The sequence below is a fragment of the Phallusia mammillata genome, chromosome 1 (assembly GCF_965637545.1).
Source record: "Phallusia mammillata chromosome 1, kaPhaMamm4.hap1.1, whole genome shotgun sequence".
NCBI lineage: Eukaryota > Metazoa > Chordata > Ascidiacea > Phlebobranchia > Ascidiidae > Phallusia > Phallusia mammillata.
This window is the reverse complement of record NC_137252.1, coordinates 13,898,930-13,917,602: the sequence shown is the minus strand read 5'-3', so window position 1 is coordinate 13,917,602 and position 18,673 is coordinate 13,898,930. Positions and strand designations below refer to the sequence as shown.

The following is an 18,673-nucleotide window of genomic DNA, read 5'->3' as shown; positions in this document are numbered from 1 at the left end:
ATTATTGAAGTTCTACACACAATCTTGCGAGCTTGTCATTTCATACCCATCTAAATTGCGTAGTAACAGATGTACATATAATAGAAGCCGCAGGCGCAAGCACCCAAGGCAACGTTTGCAAATGATGTCTGCAGCCATGCAGCAAAACCACTGATATGTGACGTCATAGCGAGTCAGTCAAGCGAATAGTTGGGAGAAAAGGTTTCAAACTGCAAATCTATAATCAGCATTCAGCAATAATTAGAGAAGCGATCGAAGGCGAATGCACGAATTTGCAGCGTTGTGTCAGTACTTCAGAATCATTTGATATTGCCTGAAGAAACATAAGCTTGTTATGGACAAAAAGTCATTTTCTATAGTATGGTTTCAGACTGTAGGCAACTTTGCTTGTTCAAGAAAAACCTAGGGACAATTCTACTAAAAAGCAATGGAGAGAATATTTCATTATTGCCAGGCTCTTTGTTCTTGTGTTAAACATATGTGGACTGTCTGATTACGAATCTAAAAGCTAACTTAACAGTAAAATAAACCCAAAGAAATTGTTTGGAAAACGCAATGTATACGAGATTAACGAGAACAACTTTTGCTTGAAGTTATGAATTGAATGTGTTGTTATTGTTTAATAATGGGTTATTTGTAGCTTGTGTGCAAGCATTGTTTCCGAATTTACTAAAAAAACAGTAAACATTTGAAATAAACTGTAGAATCGCAATACATAAGTGTTAAGTGATTATTTTGCGTGCAGTTGTGAAAAATAATCAGTAATTTTAGGCAGCAAAGCAGTGTTATTTTCATGTGTTAAGTGTCATATATATTTTTTCCATAATTATTTTCTAATATATATTTTTTTAAAATTTGCCTATTTATTGCAGCTAAAAGTAATTTTTCACTGTTAACTGCTTGACTGAAAATAAATATGAGCAGTGGTGAAATTTCTAAAACATCTTCTGCAATCCAACCTAAAATTTCAAGCACTGGAGTACAAAGCTTCTATGATCCATTCATGTTGCAATCACAACAATCGATGTGTGTTTATCCATACTCAAATACACCAACCACCCCTGTGACATTGTATCAAGACACCAATGCGATTAATCTTTCTGTCCAAAAATGTCCACAAGTCTTCACTTTTTCACCTCAGGTATGAACACAAAGTTGCATGGCAAGTTTTTATTTTTTATGTAATGCAACTAAAAATAAATTGCGAAATGTAGCCATGCAATGAAAACGGAAGACTTGATGTTAATCCATTTAAGCTTTGTTGACTGTCTGACAGTATCTTTACTTTAAATTTAAACTGTAAAAGGTTGTGGTCTTAAAATGACAAGACAAACAAATGTAGTGTATAGGTTGATCATTATAGATGCACAAAGATGGGCATGAATAATATCCTTTTCATAGATATAAATTGCAATTTTCTGAATTCAATTCAATTTCAATGTCCAAATATAAAGGTTTAAAACCATTAGCCATTACTATTCTACAATTAAATGTTTAATTTTTAGGGTGGGTCTGTTCCATGGCAAGGTGCATACAGTGGTGCATCGGCGCAGGAAGTCGTTTTGACCCCAACAACCTTGCCTCAGACATTTCTTAATCAAGGTAACTACAACTAATGTAAACTATCAGCTTCTATGGAAACTTTAATGTAATAGACAGTCAAGAATACCATAAAAACATTGACAATTTTTTTAGGAGTAATTGCTGCTGGAACCCCAGAGTTTATTCATCCTCGGAACACCAACATTCCACAATGGCTTATGTCTCCTCCTGTTGTTGACAGTGATCCCTCAATTGTCAGCTATGTTCCCCTGAACACCTCCTCTCCGACAGTGGTACCATCTGTAAGCAAGACACTTATGACACCTGACGATTTTCGACTTCCCACTGAAACTGATTTGAGCCTTACCCACAAGCCACAAAACAAAACTAATGATGGAGAAGAGTTTGTTACTGAAAGCACCAGTGTGATTTCTAGGACTTGCAGTGACTCACCAGAAACCGATAACAATGAACAGGATAGTGTACCAGCCCAACCAGAGTTGGATTCTGGAATAGAAAGCCCAAAATCGTGCAGTCACAAATCACACTTATGCCAAACTGAAGCACACTTAAAAAACTTGTTCTTGTTTTCAAAAAGCTGTGATGATTTTGAAGAGTTTCAAGCAAAAATGCATGAAAACTATTCACACTGTGTTGGTTGCACTTTACTCACTTTTTTGTTGACTTCCACTTTTTCATCAAACCACACAACTTTAGATCACAGTTTGCTCCTAAAAAAGGTTTGTTTAGTTGAACACACACCATAATGCGGTTAATAAATTTTGCAAAGGTTTTAACTGTTTTATTTTTACATCAGCTTGGAACAAACTTTTCAGCTGAGTCCTCTGCTGAACCAAAGACAGAAAAGCAAAATATGTTTCCCATTGGTGTGTTTTGGGACATTGAAAATTGCGCTGTACCTAATGGAAAATCGGCTTCCAGTATTGTAAACAAAATTAGGGAAAAGTTCTTCTATGGTAAGTGTTAGTCGTTGTAGTCTTCCAGCCATAAAGGTGACTCTATATTTATATGTTTTCCTAATTTATTCATAGTGGGAATATGAATACACTGTTGCTGCCAGGCATAACGTATTAACAGAATTTTTAGCTCTTCCGGCAGTTTTTTATTGTAATATGCCAACGTTTCGATGTCCCATACGAAACACCTTCATCAGGGTAATGACATACATTGCAAACACAAGTTATTATAAAGCTGTTTCGTATGGGACATCGAAACGTTGGCATATTACAATAAAAAACTGCCGGAAGAGCTAAAAATTCTGTTAATAGTGGGAATATATTTAAATAATCTTAGTTTTGTCAAACAAGGTGACATTACACTGTATTATGTACAGGTAATACAGTACAGTGGCCTTGGTAAATCCCCGTTTAGACCCAAAAAATGTTTCTGGATTAGGCGAAGATCTGGAATTAATGACTGTCGATTAGTTAAAGCCCCACCACATTACAAATCATTTGTACCTTAAGTTTCTTCCGAATTAGGCGAAGATCCGGATTATCCAACCTAGGTTTAGTATATATTTTTTTAAAATTATCTTTGATTTATAGATCATGCAGAAGCTGAGTTTATGGCAGTATGTGACATTAACAAAGAATGCAAACATGTGGTTCAAGATCTCAACAATGCACAGGTATGTAGCTTTCAAATTATGAAATTCACAACCAAACCATACATACCATCACTACAACTTATAGGTGAATGTAATCCATGTCAATGCAACAGCCAAAAACGCCGCTGATGATAAACTGAGACAAAGCATTCGAAGATACGCGCAAACACATACAGCCCCTGCTACTGTGATACTTATTACAGGTCAGTTGAATAGATTTACCAAATATGTCCTAAGGCCATATAAAAACTTAATCAATAAATAAACAATATAATAAAACTACTGAGTCAATATGCAATATACAACCTGATGATGACAATAGCACTTGTCGAAACGTAGTTATGTTATACACCAATATACTGGCTCTGATTTTTTTGCTCACAATATGCAATATGTTTACATTTTACTGCCTTTGTCAGAAATATTGCTGCAGTCAGTTTTACTTTCACTGATGTTATGTACAAGTAAGCGGAGACTGTATTAAAAACTTCACATTCTATTTAAGCCAAGTAAATGAATATTTCCTAATCAACATAAAGTGTCAAAATATGTGTGTTGAGTGAGAAACACTAACAACATTAGAAATTGCAGTGACTGATTTTATTGTTTAATAACATCGTGCATTGCACCCTAAGGGATGGGATAAATAGCTGCAGTTGGTGTGTTTATGATATGTGGTAATGGTTATTACTTATTACCTGTATGCCGCTGTAAGCATATCTCCTCATAATTTTCTGTGGTCCAAGTAAATGCCCACATCAATGCCCTCTTGACTGTGAAATTACATTGAGTGCTTTGTTTGACAAGATTCTTATAATTAATGTTTTTGTCGGTGTAGGGGATTGCAACTTTACCTCTGAAGTAAGTGACTTGCGACACAGACACAAATATTTTGTTGTCCTTATCCATCCCTCAAACTCATCTGATACACTGATTCAAGCTGCTAACACTGCCATATCATATGAGGAGTTTGTTTCAGATCTGCCGATAGTCTATGACACAAGAGTAAGTACAACATTCAACATATAAAAAGTGTTTTGTAATATTGCACATACATTTTTATGTTTTTGTACCCAAATTTACTGTTAACATATTTATCATGGAAAAAAAGGGAAGACCAATTTAAAATCACTGTTTAAGATTGCTAAGCATTTTTTTTTGACAAATCAACTATTGTTTGTCAACAGGAACAAAATTATGCAATGGCCAATACTGAATCACAGTTGTTGGTAACAAACCTACCTACCAATGTGGATACAAATGCAATTCGATCCAGATTAAAGCAGATATCAGACAACTGTGGGGGTAAAGTAATAAAAGTGTATCCCCCAACTGCAATCATCAAGTTCAGCAATGATGAACTGGCTCGCAGGTAAGAGATTTGAATTCGTGTTCTAAGAAGCAATGAGTTGCAACAATACTTTTAAAGCCCTATAAAGCTCATGATTTTGTAACTTTAGAGAGGTTACATGATTAATGAAGCTGCAGGCATGAAAAATGTTTCAACCCATGAAGTGTTATCGGTCCATTTGGTGACAAAACATTGGCCATGTTGGCTAGTATAGACAGATTAATAAATCTGTATGTAACTACGCTATCAACTTAAAATAGGTAATTTTGATTGTTGAAATAAATCACTGTCAAAATAAATGATGTTAGTCACACAAAATGTGATTTAATTGTCTTGGTATATTATTATAACCTAATGCACAAGGTTATGTAAACTCAGTTGACTCAAAAATGTAATACATTACAGCTAATTAATTACAAGTCAGCTTCAGGTCTAATCTTTGCAGCTCATTTGGTAAATGGCATACACCTGAGGTTAAAGTGATTCATTTTGTATTAGCTGGCAACTTGTCTATTTTAAATTTTGTAAAAGCGTCAAAATATATTTGAATGTCTTTTCTTTTTTCAGGTCACTTAAAAGATTAAATGGAGAAACAGTGTTGGGGTCAAAAATTATTGTCATGAGGAAAACAAGTGACTTGTCAGCATTTTCAAAACATTTCACTCCAAGAAGCCGTGGTCACCAGGTCAGATACTGATGTTTTGTCCACGAGTTAAAGAAACTTACTAAAAAAATTGTAACATGTAAAAACACAGACATATGTCTTGGGTGACCAAAATATCCTGGAGATTGTTTTTTGTTTTAGGGTCATTTTGATGGAAGACAAAGCCATACACCAACGTAAGTATTTGGCAAATGTTTTTTATTCTATATATTCTTTGTTGTTAAAATGTTTGCTATATGAATTTGCAGAAGACCTCGCAGGTATGATGGGAATCAATGTGACCAGGGTGCCGCGCCTCAAAACTATAAGGATGGTAGGTTTTCTGTGATCTACTTGGTGTAATTGACACCCAATTGTTTAATCCTGTTGAATATTTTGCATATGTATGTTCCTATATTCACATTTTGTTTTTGTGCAAAACTTATCTCCGATATATAAAATCAGTCAAAACTGTTTAAAGTTTTATTTAGAGATCATTAGGATTTAACTCCTGATTTAAAAACATGGCATATTATAACCATGCTAATAGGAAGATCACATTGCTGCAAAGTTCAAACATTTCCTTCAGCTTTTAAAGTATTTTTTCTCTTTTATTTAGCTTCTGGAGTTCAACTCACGATAAGCAACATTGATTCGAAGCTGGGAGTAAAAGCAATACAGGAAGCTGTTTGGAACATGATAACTGAACACACACCAGTATGTTATCACTGTGGGAAATATAGCATTTTTTAATCATGACTTGTCTTTAAAAGTTAGGAGGCTTGAACTGTGATATCTATGTCTTAATTTGTCATCTGGTATCAACTATCAACTCATACAAAACTAAAACCTGTTTACTAGAATTCAGCTATTGATGCCTGTGGGCGTTTGCAGTCCATTTTTAGTACTTTGATTAAAGTTTTCTGGAGTGCATTTTCAAAATAGATACTGATATACTGCCTTTCACTTGAGATAAACAAGCAAAGTGCATGTTCAAAAGTCAAGTTGTTTAATGTTATGAGCACTAACCTTCCACTGTATAACAGATTTTGAGCAAAAATATTTTCGTTGACATTTTAGATCTGGAAACTTCAAATTCGTCCACACAATCGCTTCACAGTGATGTGTGACGTCACCGTGCCTGATGTCATCGCAGCGTCATGTGTGTTACAACATTTGCACAGAAGAAAAATTGGCAGCAAACGAGTACTTGTCACCATTACACAACGAAACAATGAAGACATTGATAAACTAAAGTAAGAGACTGGTGATAATGTGAACAGCGGCTTCTTGTTTCTTTAAAAATATATAAATACGAATTACGATGAAAAACGCTACGTTTTTTTAGTTTTTTTTACAAAAACAAAAAAAAAACTCTTACTTTTGGATTTAGATTTTTTCCGTTTTAACTGCTTTAATGAAAAAAAAATGGGATTTTTTAGGAAAGAACTTCTACCAATATTAAAAGAGTTTGGATCGGAAGGAATTCACTTTAAGGAACTTATGTCTCTATACAACCAAAGGTAAGCAGTGTTTTCAAATGTTACGCCTAAAGTGACAACATTTTCAACGAAACCAACACATTTACCCAGCTACCACAAAAGGATCAAATTTAATCACCTGCGCCAGCTTCAAGACTTTATAGCACTCGATGAACGACCCGATGGCGTTTATGTAATGTTGAATAGGTAAAAGTTGACGTTTGTGTTTCGTGTTTGCCTGGATGCTTAACGGTTGTGTTCATATTGATAGGACTCTTGACAGACCAACCTACGCACTTTGTCAAATGCACTTTAGACCTGAAAGGTATGTTAGGATATTTTATTTACTCGTTTTGCTTGTAGAAATTGTCAATTGCACTGCTGTTTTCATACCTGGTTTTGATAATGGACCAAAAATGTAAAAATGCATGGCCTAAATATGTTCATTCATGTCGCTGTTTCTGATAATAACGTTCGTTTGTGAAACTAATCTAGCCAAATGTAGGGTAAATGCAACTTAGACTGTTTAACCTGTTGTTCTTTACATATTTGGCATTTTCCCCCAAAATTCAAACATTGAATACATTATATTTTAAATAGTATGTACGTTGGGCTACCCATCTACACAACATAACAGTGTTCTGCGTTAGTTATGGGTAAGTCTGACCAAATCGTTTTAGGTCATCACCAGATGTCTTTATCAAGATCGACATCGGTTTGAGGGAGTTTTCTGCCAAACTTCATGCACTGCTCCATTCCCACAATGGTACAGTCTACCTTTATGGGTGAGTTTCGGTGTCCACAGTTCTGACCTAATGCCCACCCCCAACTGTTTTTTGATAGTAGCGCCCAGTAACTGTCTATATGTCATCCGTTTTAGGTTTGAGCAGTGTTACCAAGCGGAGTTTGGCTTATTTCCCTATCCACAGGTGCGTATATTTGAGGCTGAAACTCAGACCTTTTAAAAAAAAATTATTGTAAAACTCAAAAATTCTTAAATATTGCTACTATTATTATCTATCCATGCATTTGGTGTTGCTATCAATATATGTTTTAGGACTTGGATAGCGGTGTTTACCTGGAACATCAGATATCGTACGTGCCTGGCGTCCAAATCCTACAGGAGGGCCCAAAAATGGTTGTTTGGTCACAACCACATAGCGATGCAGGTAAACGTTTGACCTCGAATTCCATGTGTTACATTAAACCAGAAACGTGATTGCCTTGTCGACCCTTTCTCAAAAACACAGCAAAACGCAAATGAGTGCATTTTATTGTATTTTTTCTTAAAGACGGATTCATTATAAGCATAACCCAAAATGTATGGAGGTCGTGGCCAATCTTGAATTTTACGATGTGAAACAAAAAGAATAAACTAATGGCATTGACCCTTGACCTTCGGTAAATCCTGAAAACTGTTCGTGGCTATGGCATACCGCTACCACATGGCATACCGCTACCACAACGATTTTGTGTCCTGCAAATTTTTGTACTAATGTCCAATATCAGTGCACAATTTCGTACATAACGGAACCTAAAGTTGACTAGTCCAATTCATCAAACTGTATGCGACAAAACCGATTTGTTTTGTAGGCTCAGACACCGCAAGTGACGTGTCGACTTCGTCGAGGTCAAAAACTTCCAACGTGGTCAGTTTTTCACGAGAAATCGTCGAACTACTAAAGGTGAGATTACTTTGGTTTCTCGCATATAAACAGGTGTACAGCAAAGTTGACATTTACGTGCATAAATGAAGAATTTGTATATTTTGAACATTTTGGTTTGCCGCTCGAATGTACATGTACCTCGACTTCCAAACTATGGCGTGTGGTCTGAAATTGTGTTCAATTTGATTCCATAGTAAAACGTACAAATTGTATAACAATAGCGTAGTGATCTTATTATTTTGACCCATTAACTATGTTTGATATCTCAAATGCATTTTACATGCTGTATGGTATTGACCATCTGCTAATTTCTAAAACTTCAAAGGCATAAATGAACAAAGCCGGTTTTGCGGTCATGTCACGTACATGACAAATCACGACTTCTTCACAAACCAATCATGTCGGCTTATCCCAACAAGGACAGATTCAAAGCGGTAACCAGCAAACCCCAAGTTACATTAACGTCCTTGTTATTTCTACACAGGCTCATCCCTATTGTTGTGTTCCGATCAATGAATTCCGCTCCGCCTATCAAATTCACTTTGGCCACGCGCCTCGATGTGTCCAGCTGCCTGATGTCACCGAACTTTTGTCCACAATGCCTCATGTCGTGCAGGTAACAACGCTTCTAATGTAAACTTGAGAAATTAGTGAGTGGTACGCGATGCTTGTGTTATGAGCATTTGGTATTGTAAACGGTTTGTAGAAGTGAAATGACTGTTTAAAAATTTTGTGCCACGGACCAGAAATGTATTACACGTTACCTCCGATTTTGTTTTTTACAATAATTTTGGAAACAAAGTTGTAATTCGGGCTAGGTTTTTCGGGTTGGACCGAAATCGGGTTTATTTTAATAAAATAGGATTTGATTCGGGCCTAATTCCAACAAAATATCTGGTTTGCGCCGGTTATCGACCTTGACTTGTGTCTTGTTTTGTTTGCTTACGCTTGCTTGGAAATTCCAGAAACATGAAGATCATTTGTAATGTACATTTATATTGGGCGTTAAAGGTGAAGCAAGCACAGGCATAAAATACACTCAATCGATTCGATAACACAACTAAAGCAATATCCAAAACAATGTGATTACCAAAAATAACCTATAACTTGTAAAAGGATTCATATACTTGATGATGAAGTACGACAAAATCCAAAACTTTATACAGCCAGTCACGTGACAGAATTGTATCTGCCACAATACTCGAGATTTTGAAAGTTACTATGTTACAATGTAACGTACAAACGAAGTACAACGCTAAAGCGCAAAAGCTCATAATAATCACAAACTTTACAACATTCGCCGTGGCATCCTGCACGTATAAGGCTTAGCAGGAATATTGGAAGGCACAGGTTGTCGGGTAGCGGACCGTTTGAACGCGTACGCTGTCGTCTGCAGCGAACACGGCTGCTGTGAACTCGATCATTTGTTTCCCGCACGTGTGAGTTCGTCCATGCGTCTGGGTTTGCACCGAAGTGTCGCAAACTTGGACTCTGTACTTTTGGTAGAGGTTCTCGGCTGAAACAGGAAAGGGTTGTTTTGGTGTGGGTATGGGTGCCGTTTGTTTGCAATGCGACATTAAGAAAATGTATGCGGCAAGAGTTGTAAGTCGGGCCGGTTCTGAGTTTCAAAAAAGGGCTTAAATCGGACCTGACCTATAGGTAAGTCCAATTTTTGTCCGCAATTTCAACTTTGAGACTAAATTCGTCATTTCTATAAAAAATGTCGGATCGCCTTGTCCGGACTCGTTACAACTCTGCAATTTACCTAATATTATAACATGACGGGATTTTTACTTAGCGGATAAAAAGTTACTAACCTATGCTGGGAAATACCGATCACAAAGACAAACAAATAAACGCAGCTCCGACTCGTATGTAACACGTTAAACACATTTAAACTTACCAGGGTTATGTAGCAGTTCCAGCATATCATCTGTCCCGTATTCCGCGTCCTCAGCTGCGTATATGATTTGTTCCGTGGATCGCCTCATGCAGATGTTGCAGGTCGAACGCTTGCTCACTGTGTGATTTCCAACGCTCGTGTCCAGCGATCTCTTTTTCCGATCTGCAATTCACAAGCACTGCCAGTTTTTTCATAAAACTTTCGTGGGACTATATTTTGAAAAACAGTTGAATCTTGAACTTTTTTGTCATTTTGGCGTATTGTGCCTATATATCGGTTCATTGTTTTAAGTTTCTTTACTAAAATTACTTTTTTGCTGGTGTAAACTTTAATGTATATAGGTAATAAAGAGTGCAACGCCCAATATACAATTGGTTTTCCATCAACACGACCTGCAAGTCAAATCGCCTGTTATGTGTTTAATGTCGAAGGCTTTCGGAACTTACCAAAATTCAAACATTTTCTTAAAAAATCCGAGAATTTAAACATTTCTTACAAGCCTACTAAAACGTATACAAGCTCCGAATGTATATCTGGTCGATATTATATAGGCAAACGTTTGACAAAATGGTTAATGTTAGTTCTTACTATTGTCCATCTTGTCGCGGGTCGAGCATAGAAAGGAGTTGGACAGGGTGCTCAGTTTTTCGGGGTCTTCAACAGCGAGTTTGCATGAGCGAAGCTTATTGTAGGGTTCGGTTTTGCAGTCGTCCACCGTAAAAGGACAGTTCTGTCCAAAGAAAATATCGTTTGAACGGAAAAATTGGAAAAATACCTGTTCAAAAATTTGATTTTCAAGTCAACCGATGAATGCAGATAAAACTTGTGTTACTATGCTTATGCACTTTTACGTTACGTATTTTTTAGCCATTTTAGTTTGTTCTTTACCCATGCAACCCTGACTCTATTATGGGATACTCACTTTGTTTAAAAACGCATCCGTTGTCAAGGCAGTCGTTGCAATGCATGTAACAAACAGTGAGAATACACCTAAAGTCTACAAAACAACGCAAATACCGTTACCAGGATCTATCAATACTCGAAACAAGCCGATTCACACTCACCATATTTCCTTGCACAAGTCCGTGCTATCCGTACAACTCACTTCGTGGAACTAACTCAAATTGTCCTGTCGGTTTCATTTTTGGGCCACTCGCTTGTCAACACAAAAATCGATTAGGGCGATTTTTTCTGCACCTGCTGTTTGTTGCTTTTGAAATTGTCTTTGATGATGAATTACGACATTGCTCTATACGAGAACAAAGTCTTTTGTTGACTTAAAACGTTCTTCTGAAATATTTTTTCCAAACGCCTTTTATCTTAGAGGTGCGCACACGACAGTGTTGGTTTATAGTGGGAATCGTGTGCCTACATTTTATAATGTTGTTGTTTATCCCTTTGTGGCCTACAAGAAAAAATCTTGTTTTTTTATTTTGCTGTGTTTGTATTATTATGTTTTAAGGGCCATGCCTTGCTATTTCTTACAGTTTTAAAAGTTTTTCTGAAAGTAACTGCGTTTATCACTTGCAATTTATAAATTTAATTTCTACAAAATAAAAGAATGGAAAAGTGTTTTGTTAACAATACCTTTTTACCAGGTAATGGGAATGATGCCTAATCAACTTGTGACGTTGACTCACCGCTCGCAGGTGAAACGATTCACTCACGAGATTATCAAAATATTGAAGGCATCACCCGACAAAGCAATCCTTATGGCTCAGCTGCCTGACATGTATCTGAAGTAAGTCTAAGTCGGAAACGTTGACATTTTTACCACACCTATTCACGATTTAATGATTTTATTTACTGATACTTTTTAAAGTATAGTGCTACATTGCAATATAAATACTAACCATGTGCTAACATATATAACCTGTGGTAAGCTGTTGCTGCCAGGCATAATATCAACTGTGTGCTCTTCTCGTCCGATACAGGTCGCCTTCTTATACAGGTAGCATAAATAACACTGTACTACGCGAATTCAGCGTTATTTACGCTGATCAAGGCGACCTGTAGAGTGTAGAGAACGTCGAAACTTTGGTATATAATACCATTGCCAGAAGAGCTCTGTAAAGTTGATATAACCTGTGCACCATACCAGTTTTTAAGGATTGTGTGTAACGACTGTAGGTTTTTCCTTTTTTTCCATTTATTTGTTTTTCAGAACTTTCGGACGTAGTTGGAACCTTCGAGATTACGGTGTGAGCGTCCTGTCTGATATACTTGACGATATTCCGGACGGCAACATATGCGTGTCGGGGGAGGGCGATAATATCGTGTTGTCGTTACCTTCGCGAGGTTGGAATCAATAGTAGTAGTTACCCATCTTATTTGAACTTTCATCTGGTCGTTGTGAAAAAATTCTTGTGTGCTATACCGATAAATCCAGTGAATTTCAAATCGGTTAATCGCAATATCCGTTTAATTGCATAAGAGTCCTTTTGCGTATTCGCATAAACCAGTTAATCGCAAAAAGCTTAACAACTTGTTGTGCGATCAAACGAATTTATGTAAACATTTTAGGTTATCCTGTTATATAGGGTTGTATGAAACCTATTGTTACATCAATATGTGTAAGTGTCATAGATAAATCTGACCTCAAAATATCTTGCGCATGTTTTTTGACTATTCAGTGTTAACATGATATGCTCCGTTTTTGGGTAAACCTAAACAGTGGTAGTTTTTGCTCAAATCTAAAAATCTGAAAATACCCTCTCTTTAGAACGTACGAGTGAGGAGGTGGAACGGACGAACCAGTTTTCACGTGAATTGATTGAAATCCTGAAATCTCGTCACAGATGTCGGATGTCGTTCACCGAGTTTGTACCAGCTTATCATCGTCAGTTCGGACGTCAATGCAAATTGTCCAACTACGGATTCAGCAAACTTGTTGATCTCTTCGAATCGCTTCCCCACGTGGTTCAGGTGCGTATATGTTCATGTAAGCGAGAGTTTTTTTGCACTGTGCAATAAACCACAATATTGTGCCTCACGAGATTTCTGTGGTGCAAAAGGTTTTTAAGTTAGCATCTATGTTGTTTTTTGACCCTTTGACGCGAAATGTTGAGATGAAATTTTTTGAACAATTTGTGTTTTTTTTTAACTTGCAAAGTGTGGCGAGAACATGAATGTGGTTTATTTGTTTGTCGCAACTTGAAATAGATGGGAGACACTGCTGAAGCCAAATGTTCACTGTTGGGCGAAGTAGAACCCGGTTTAGTTTGCCAATCATCGAAAAACTGGACTGAAGATAGTTGTTAAGAAATAATAGAAAACAATTTTTGGATCACTGTTGTAGACAAAAATGTACTGCAACATGCCATTTTTTCAGAAATTAGCAGAAGTTACCACTTTTTCTGAGAAAATACACAAAGTATTTTATTTAGGTTGTGGACGGGGCCGAGAAATATCTTCAGCTCACTGAAGACGAGCAACTCAAAGTTTTGACGTCACAAATCATCGGTTTGTTACGTCATGCCGACGGGGAATCTGTGCAAATGCCGCTGGGTCGAGTTCAGACTGCCTTCTCACATAAATATGGATTTCCATTGGTCCCTCATCACTACAGCTGCGAAAATATAGAATCGTTAATCAGAAGACTGGCCCATGCTGTAAAGGTCCATATTTTCTTGTGTTATTTGGAACCGTTACTTCTTAACCTGTGTTATAACATCATTCGTAACTGACGTAATAACTTAATTCTCTTGTGCAAACTGCAAGTGGTACATATGTCCTGCTTTAGTCTCTTATGCGATTCAACGTTACAATTTGGGGTACATAGTTATTGTTAGTAATACACCGGGGTTTCGGCAAGCCACCACATTTCGGCCCAATGAGCCGTTTTGCCGATATAAATGCCTAAATCCTGCTTTCGATATCGCGAATTGGAAAAATCATAAGTTAACCAATTGTTGCCTGGGGAAAACACGAGCAACGTTGTCTGCGAAACATTGGGTCTTGTTCAGCTTACGTATATTGAAAATTGTTTTGAAGTGTGATAAATAAGTAAATGAGTTCATCTGCACCAACAACATAACGTTCAGTCAAAAACATCCATCACTAAGGAGATTTTGGTTTCTGTCCGATTAGTGCAAAATTATTTAGCCTGAATATTTATGGCTAAGCATAAATTTTTCGTGACGCCGAGTATGGCATTGGCTGATTCGATCTATTGTTAAACATATCGAATTTTGTTTCAGATTGTACACGACGTTGATGGCACTCTGATGATAAAACAAGCCGAGCGAAAACCGATTCGACTTCTCTGTGCACAATTGCTGGTTCTTTTACTTGACCTTAATATCGATCTTGTCGAGCTTGATCAGCTTCACCAGGCATACAGGGACAGGTACGAAAAAAAACTTTTTACATCCGTCGCAGGAAGTGGATGAAGTGGTTGTCGGGTCAGCTGCTTCAAAGAAGGCCTACCCACAAACTAAGAGCTATGTTTGCGATAAAATTAATGCTTGATGAATAGGCGTAGGGGTTTGGACGGAAAGTTAAACTAAGATTACTAAAATAATTTTGTGTGTCACAGAGTTTCTCATTTTATAGATACAATGAAGATATATCGCCTGGAGAATACGGATTTCTGTCCCTACTCGATGTGCTGAAGAAAGCAATATCTGGAGTGGCTAAGGTGGGATGTCTAATAATGATGAATTATTGGATCCAGCGCTATATTTCGATCTTTTGTTACGTCATTATGTGTACCGTTCAATTAACCCAAGTTTAATGGGCCTTTCGCGGTTTTCTCCATTCACAGTTTTATGTCTTGTGTTTTTAAATTAAATCATAACAAAATACATTTACCCAACAGTTGGAGACAAACGATCATGAAACAGTAATATCATTGAAGCCAATATACCAGCGAGCCAAGCGGATTAGATCAATTCTGCTACAACATGGAGGTTCTATGTCGCTTGGGTAGGATGCAATGTTATGTACAACTTTATCCACTTTACCTGCCATTTAAAGAGGCTTTTCCTGCAAGATAAAACGAATGGTTTTAATTGAGATTTGAACCAACGACAGTAGCCAATAGCGTTTTGACAATTGACATACTTAAGCTGGCACGAACAGGTCAAATGACTGCAGCCGCAGCTTGGCAGATAAACTTACAAAAAATCGATTCCATAACAAAGTGTTTAGCCATATACCTTTTAATAGTTGTTGTATGTGTGGTAATGAAATTATCGTTTTTTTTGCGTTTTGTCTTACTTGAGTGGCCTACTTTCGTTACAGCGAGTTCAACCGAGCGTATCGTGCCCGATATCGTGAATCTCTTGATGCTGAACGTCACGGGTTTCGATCTGGTGAAGCGATGTTGCGAGCTCTCTCCATGATTTTGATGGTGAAAGGATTCGGAATCAAGAAAGTCGTCGTCCTCCGCAACCATATGCAACGTACGTGATTGCTTTTAATAAATAGATTATTTGCAGTTCTACGTCTTTGTCGCATGTTTCAACCTAGACTTCAGGTGTAAATTAACGTTTCTATGTTGCACATCGTTGTATTTTAACTAACAGCTTTATGCGTTTATTCTAGTTTTTCCCCATAGCTGATCAAATTGTTGCCAATAATAATCTTAATAATCCCTGAAATATTTTCTTGCTGTAATAACTGCCAAACAACTCCTGCACAAATAGCCTGTCAATGCCATAGGATCAACAATCAAACTTTTATTCCATCTGTATTTTTTTAATTTTAAGACTTACTATATCCAGATGGCCCGCTGTCTTCATCGGTGTCTGTTTGCTCCGAAGTCCATCCCACAAAACCTGCACTTACCTCTGGCACGCCACCCAGCGGCTTACCTAAACCGCGACCGTTGCAAGAAATTATCGCCAACTGTGCTTCAGTAAGTTGTTCATGATTCCACACACCTTATTGTCACTCAAACCAAATCCGCGTTGTTAAATATTATGAAAATTTGGTCATATTTGAAAAAAAGAGTCTCATTTAATATTAACATGTAACAAAATTGCTGGCTTTGTTACCTACTACATTGTGCTCATATTGATTAAAATTGATGCATTTCATTGATTGAAAAATTTATACCACTTCCTTTTTTAACATCGTAAATCTGATTTTGCAGCCCCGCAAAGCTCAAAAACTCGACTCATCTTTTCCCGCCACTAAACCGGGCGGATCGGGAGGACACGATGACAGCTACCGACCTTACCAACCTGACAAGTTTCTCGATGACGGTCCGAACAGCGGGATATCTCCACACGGTTTCTCAGCACCTGCTGCTCGGGAGTTCCCTGCTCCTGGGAATCGCGGTGCAGTCGGTTCCGACCCGTTCTACGTCTTCGAACCAAGCGCCGAGCAGTACCACCAGTACCAGTCGTCATGTGATGGATTACGTCACCGTGACGTCGGCAAGGATTACGTCATGCCAAACAGCGGCCAGTATTTTCAGTTTAAGGAAGGCTCGTACCAGTCTCCGTTGACATCATATGCACCGTTTGGCAGCGGTGGGGCTCGGAAAGCTACAGATAAAGGTCCAGCATCGTTGCAAGACATATTTCAGCAAAGCAGCGATTCGCAGCATGGAAGGAGACGCTTTAGTCTGAGTGTTATTACTTTACCCACTGGTACCACGTCGATTTCATCAACACCCTCGCCCGACTCGGCATTGTCAACGGATGAAGGTAGGAGAGGCCCGATATTTTCTATAGCCCTTGGTATCAATATGCTTAGTATTCAGCGTAGAACCTAAATTGTAAACTACTTGGTACCCCAGGGCAGCGGTTCTCGACTTCTCAAACTAATCACCATGGAAAGTAGCCAGGTGCGCCGTAATATATCTGAACAGTCCCATATGACTGTTCAATTTTATGACTATGTTTTCCATATTCCAATCAGTGGCGTGGCCAAAAGTTGTGCTTATTTCATAGGTACACTCTGGGGTAAAAGATATCAAAAACTCTTGGTTTGGGTAAAACAACTTTGCTTTATTGTTTCTAATGGTCAATGTCGGAAAATAGTGATGATCACATAGCCCTGTTACGTATTTGTTGCCCAGCGTTAATATTTAAACCAGGATTTGTAGGTTCAAAGGGTGTACGGGTTTCTTGGGTTGAAACACAGGTATTTTGCTCAAAGTCATGAACTTATCCCACTAATGTTGCAATAAAAATGCTTTTTCGATGTTGCAGACGGTAAACTATCTTCGGACGATTCTCGTTTGCGGGAGCACAACAATCAAGCGACTCCCAGCCCTCTTCGCCTCGCTGCTTCTTTTCCTACTCCCACCACATTGTGAATCTCGACCAAAGGTGTCTTTTTTGCGGTAAATTTGAGTGGATCCACTTGCCACAACAATGCAACCCTTATGTGTGTGTTTTTTTTCTATTTACCGTTTGTGGTACGTTTGTTAAAAGTTGTATGAATTTATACGTATAGCTGCTTCTTTATAAATCTTGCGACATTGTGTTCCGACTTGCTGACTGAGACGCCACGTGTCACGTTATAAGCGTACTTGTATGTTTTGCGTTGAAAATCGTGGTGCTATCTAGTTAATTGTATAAAATAAGGTTTAATAGCCAGCCGTATGTCACTAAATGCATTTTTCACTTTGAAGGTGCTACAGCACACGCGTGTATACCTAATTTCCACAACGCATTCCTTGCAAAACCATTATTCGTGTGTATTGAAATGAACAAGCAAAATATTGCATTTATAAGTTTGTGTCTGTATCAACTTGTCGATATTTTGGACGTTCGGCTTATTACTGTACAGTGATATTTTTCGCATCTCCCCATTCAGTGTTGCCATTGTGACGAAAACCGTATTGTTGTGTATTTGATGTTGATAGCTGTGCTGCATTTGCTAGAAGTCTTTTGATAAAGAGATAACTATTTTCCCATCGTTTGTCCCTGTTAATCATCTCCAAAAACTGTGGGATGTTAAAGGCCATTATATTTGTCTAAGGCGTAGATTCGTGACTTTTTGCTGCGCGGATTAGTATATTGCTACGTGTTTTCGTGCCAAATTGGGGTTTATCTCAATCTTGTTCCGTTTTGTACTGTGCGTTGGAAAGCGTTGAATTTAGAAGCGATAATATTGTTGTTTGAATCGTGTCCAGTTACTTGTTACCTCCCTTATTTCATGTTGTGTGGAATTCAACAGCGCATAAGCTGTTGGAACTTGCAATAAATTTCTTCTTGCTCTTGTTAATGTTGTTGAGTTTTTAGCCTGTGAGTTAAATGACAAATGGAAAAAATATATTGACGTGCAAATGATTTTTAATGCGGTAAGACTGTAAATTATCGACATCGGTTAATCCGGACACTTTTTTTGGTTCAAACGACTCCATATTACTGAGGTTTACGGTAGTTGTTTGTGCAATGCTTGGTTGTAAACGGCGTGCGAGGTTGAAAAGTTGTAACAAACCGAGCTTTCTGTTCGTAAAAACTGCTACCATTATAAAATTTAACATGAACCATGAA

General features: G+C 37.7%; 2 protein-coding genes across 4 annotated transcripts; one reads left to right on the top strand and one right to left on the bottom strand.

The window, feature by feature from the left end:
* Nucleotides 1-870: 870 nt before the first annotated feature.
* Nucleotides 871-18,397, top strand: LOC145220096 (meiosis regulator and mRNA stability factor 1-like). 3 transcript variants are annotated; one of them, XM_080087404.1, is made up of 32 exons: nucleotides 871-1,141; nucleotides 1,506-1,602; nucleotides 1,696-1,844; nucleotides 2,360-2,519; nucleotides 3,111-3,193; nucleotides 3,258-3,375; nucleotides 4,011-4,177; nucleotides 4,360-4,544; nucleotides 5,091-5,208; nucleotides 5,329-5,363; nucleotides 5,436-5,500; nucleotides 5,786-5,883; nucleotides 6,247-6,422; nucleotides 6,609-6,689; nucleotides 6,759-6,854; nucleotides 6,919-6,972; nucleotides 7,328-7,432; nucleotides 7,528-7,576; nucleotides 7,705-7,816; nucleotides 8,241-8,332; nucleotides 8,799-8,930; nucleotides 11,816-11,958; nucleotides 12,382-12,515; nucleotides 12,940-13,142; nucleotides 13,604-13,834; nucleotides 14,417-14,565; nucleotides 14,772-14,856; nucleotides 15,037-15,143; nucleotides 15,462-15,622; nucleotides 15,929-16,077; nucleotides 16,315-16,873; nucleotides 17,381-18,397. In XM_080087404.1, the coding sequence occupies exons 1-32, from the start codon at nucleotides 917-919 to the stop codon at nucleotides 17,485-17,487; spliced, it is 4,425 nt and encodes a 1,474-aa protein (XP_079943530.1). In that variant the 5' UTR covers nucleotides 871-916; the 3' UTR covers nucleotides 17,488-18,397. The 3 variants fall into 3 exon arrangements, with proteins under 3 accessions (XP_079943530.1, XP_079943525.1, XP_079943518.1); XM_080087399.1 differs by having other exon boundaries at nucleotides 1,696-2,282; nucleotides 15,944-16,077; XM_080087392.1 differs by having other exon boundaries at nucleotides 1,696-2,282.
* On the bottom strand, nucleotides 9,317-11,647 carry LOC145220367 (uncharacterized). Its single transcript, XM_080087610.1, has 5 exons — nucleotides 11,282-11,647; nucleotides 11,140-11,214; nucleotides 10,806-10,947; nucleotides 10,218-10,379; nucleotides 9,317-9,830 (listed from the first exon to the last, which is right to left on the bottom strand). Exons 1-5 carry the CDS (start codon nucleotides 11,282-11,284, stop codon nucleotides 9,640-9,642), a joined length of 573 nt encoding a protein of 190 aa, XP_079943736.1. The 5' UTR covers nucleotides 11,285-11,647; the 3' UTR covers nucleotides 9,317-9,639.
* Nucleotides 18,398-18,673: the final 276 nt, after the last annotated feature.

What these genes read in the sequence shown, in the direction of transcription:
- LOC145220096 (XM_080087392.1), top strand. Translation starts at nt 917, where the DNA reads ATGAGCAGTGGTGAAATTTCTAAAACATCTTCTGCAATCCAACCTAAA. An exon ending in ATGCACTTTAGACCTGAAAG is followed by an intron (nt 6,973 to 7,327) that starts GTATGTTAGGAT and finishes AAATCGTTTTAG; the next exon opens with GTCATCACCAGATGTCTTTA. An exon ending in CAATATCTGGAGTGGCTAAG is followed by an intron (nt 14,857 to 15,036) that starts GTGGGATGTCTA and finishes TTTACCCAACAG; the next exon opens with TTGGAGACAAACGATCATGA.
- LOC145220367 (XM_080087610.1), bottom strand. An exon ending in CGGATGCGTTTTTAAACAAA is followed by an intron (nt 10,948 to 11,139) that starts GTGAGTATCCCA and finishes TTCTTTGGACAG; the next exon opens with AACTGTCCTTTTACGGTGGA. An exon ending in CCGCGACAAGATGGACAATA is followed by an intron (nt 10,380 to 10,805) that starts GTAAGAACTAAC and finishes TGTGAATTGCAG; the next exon opens with ATCGGAAAAAGAGATCGCTG.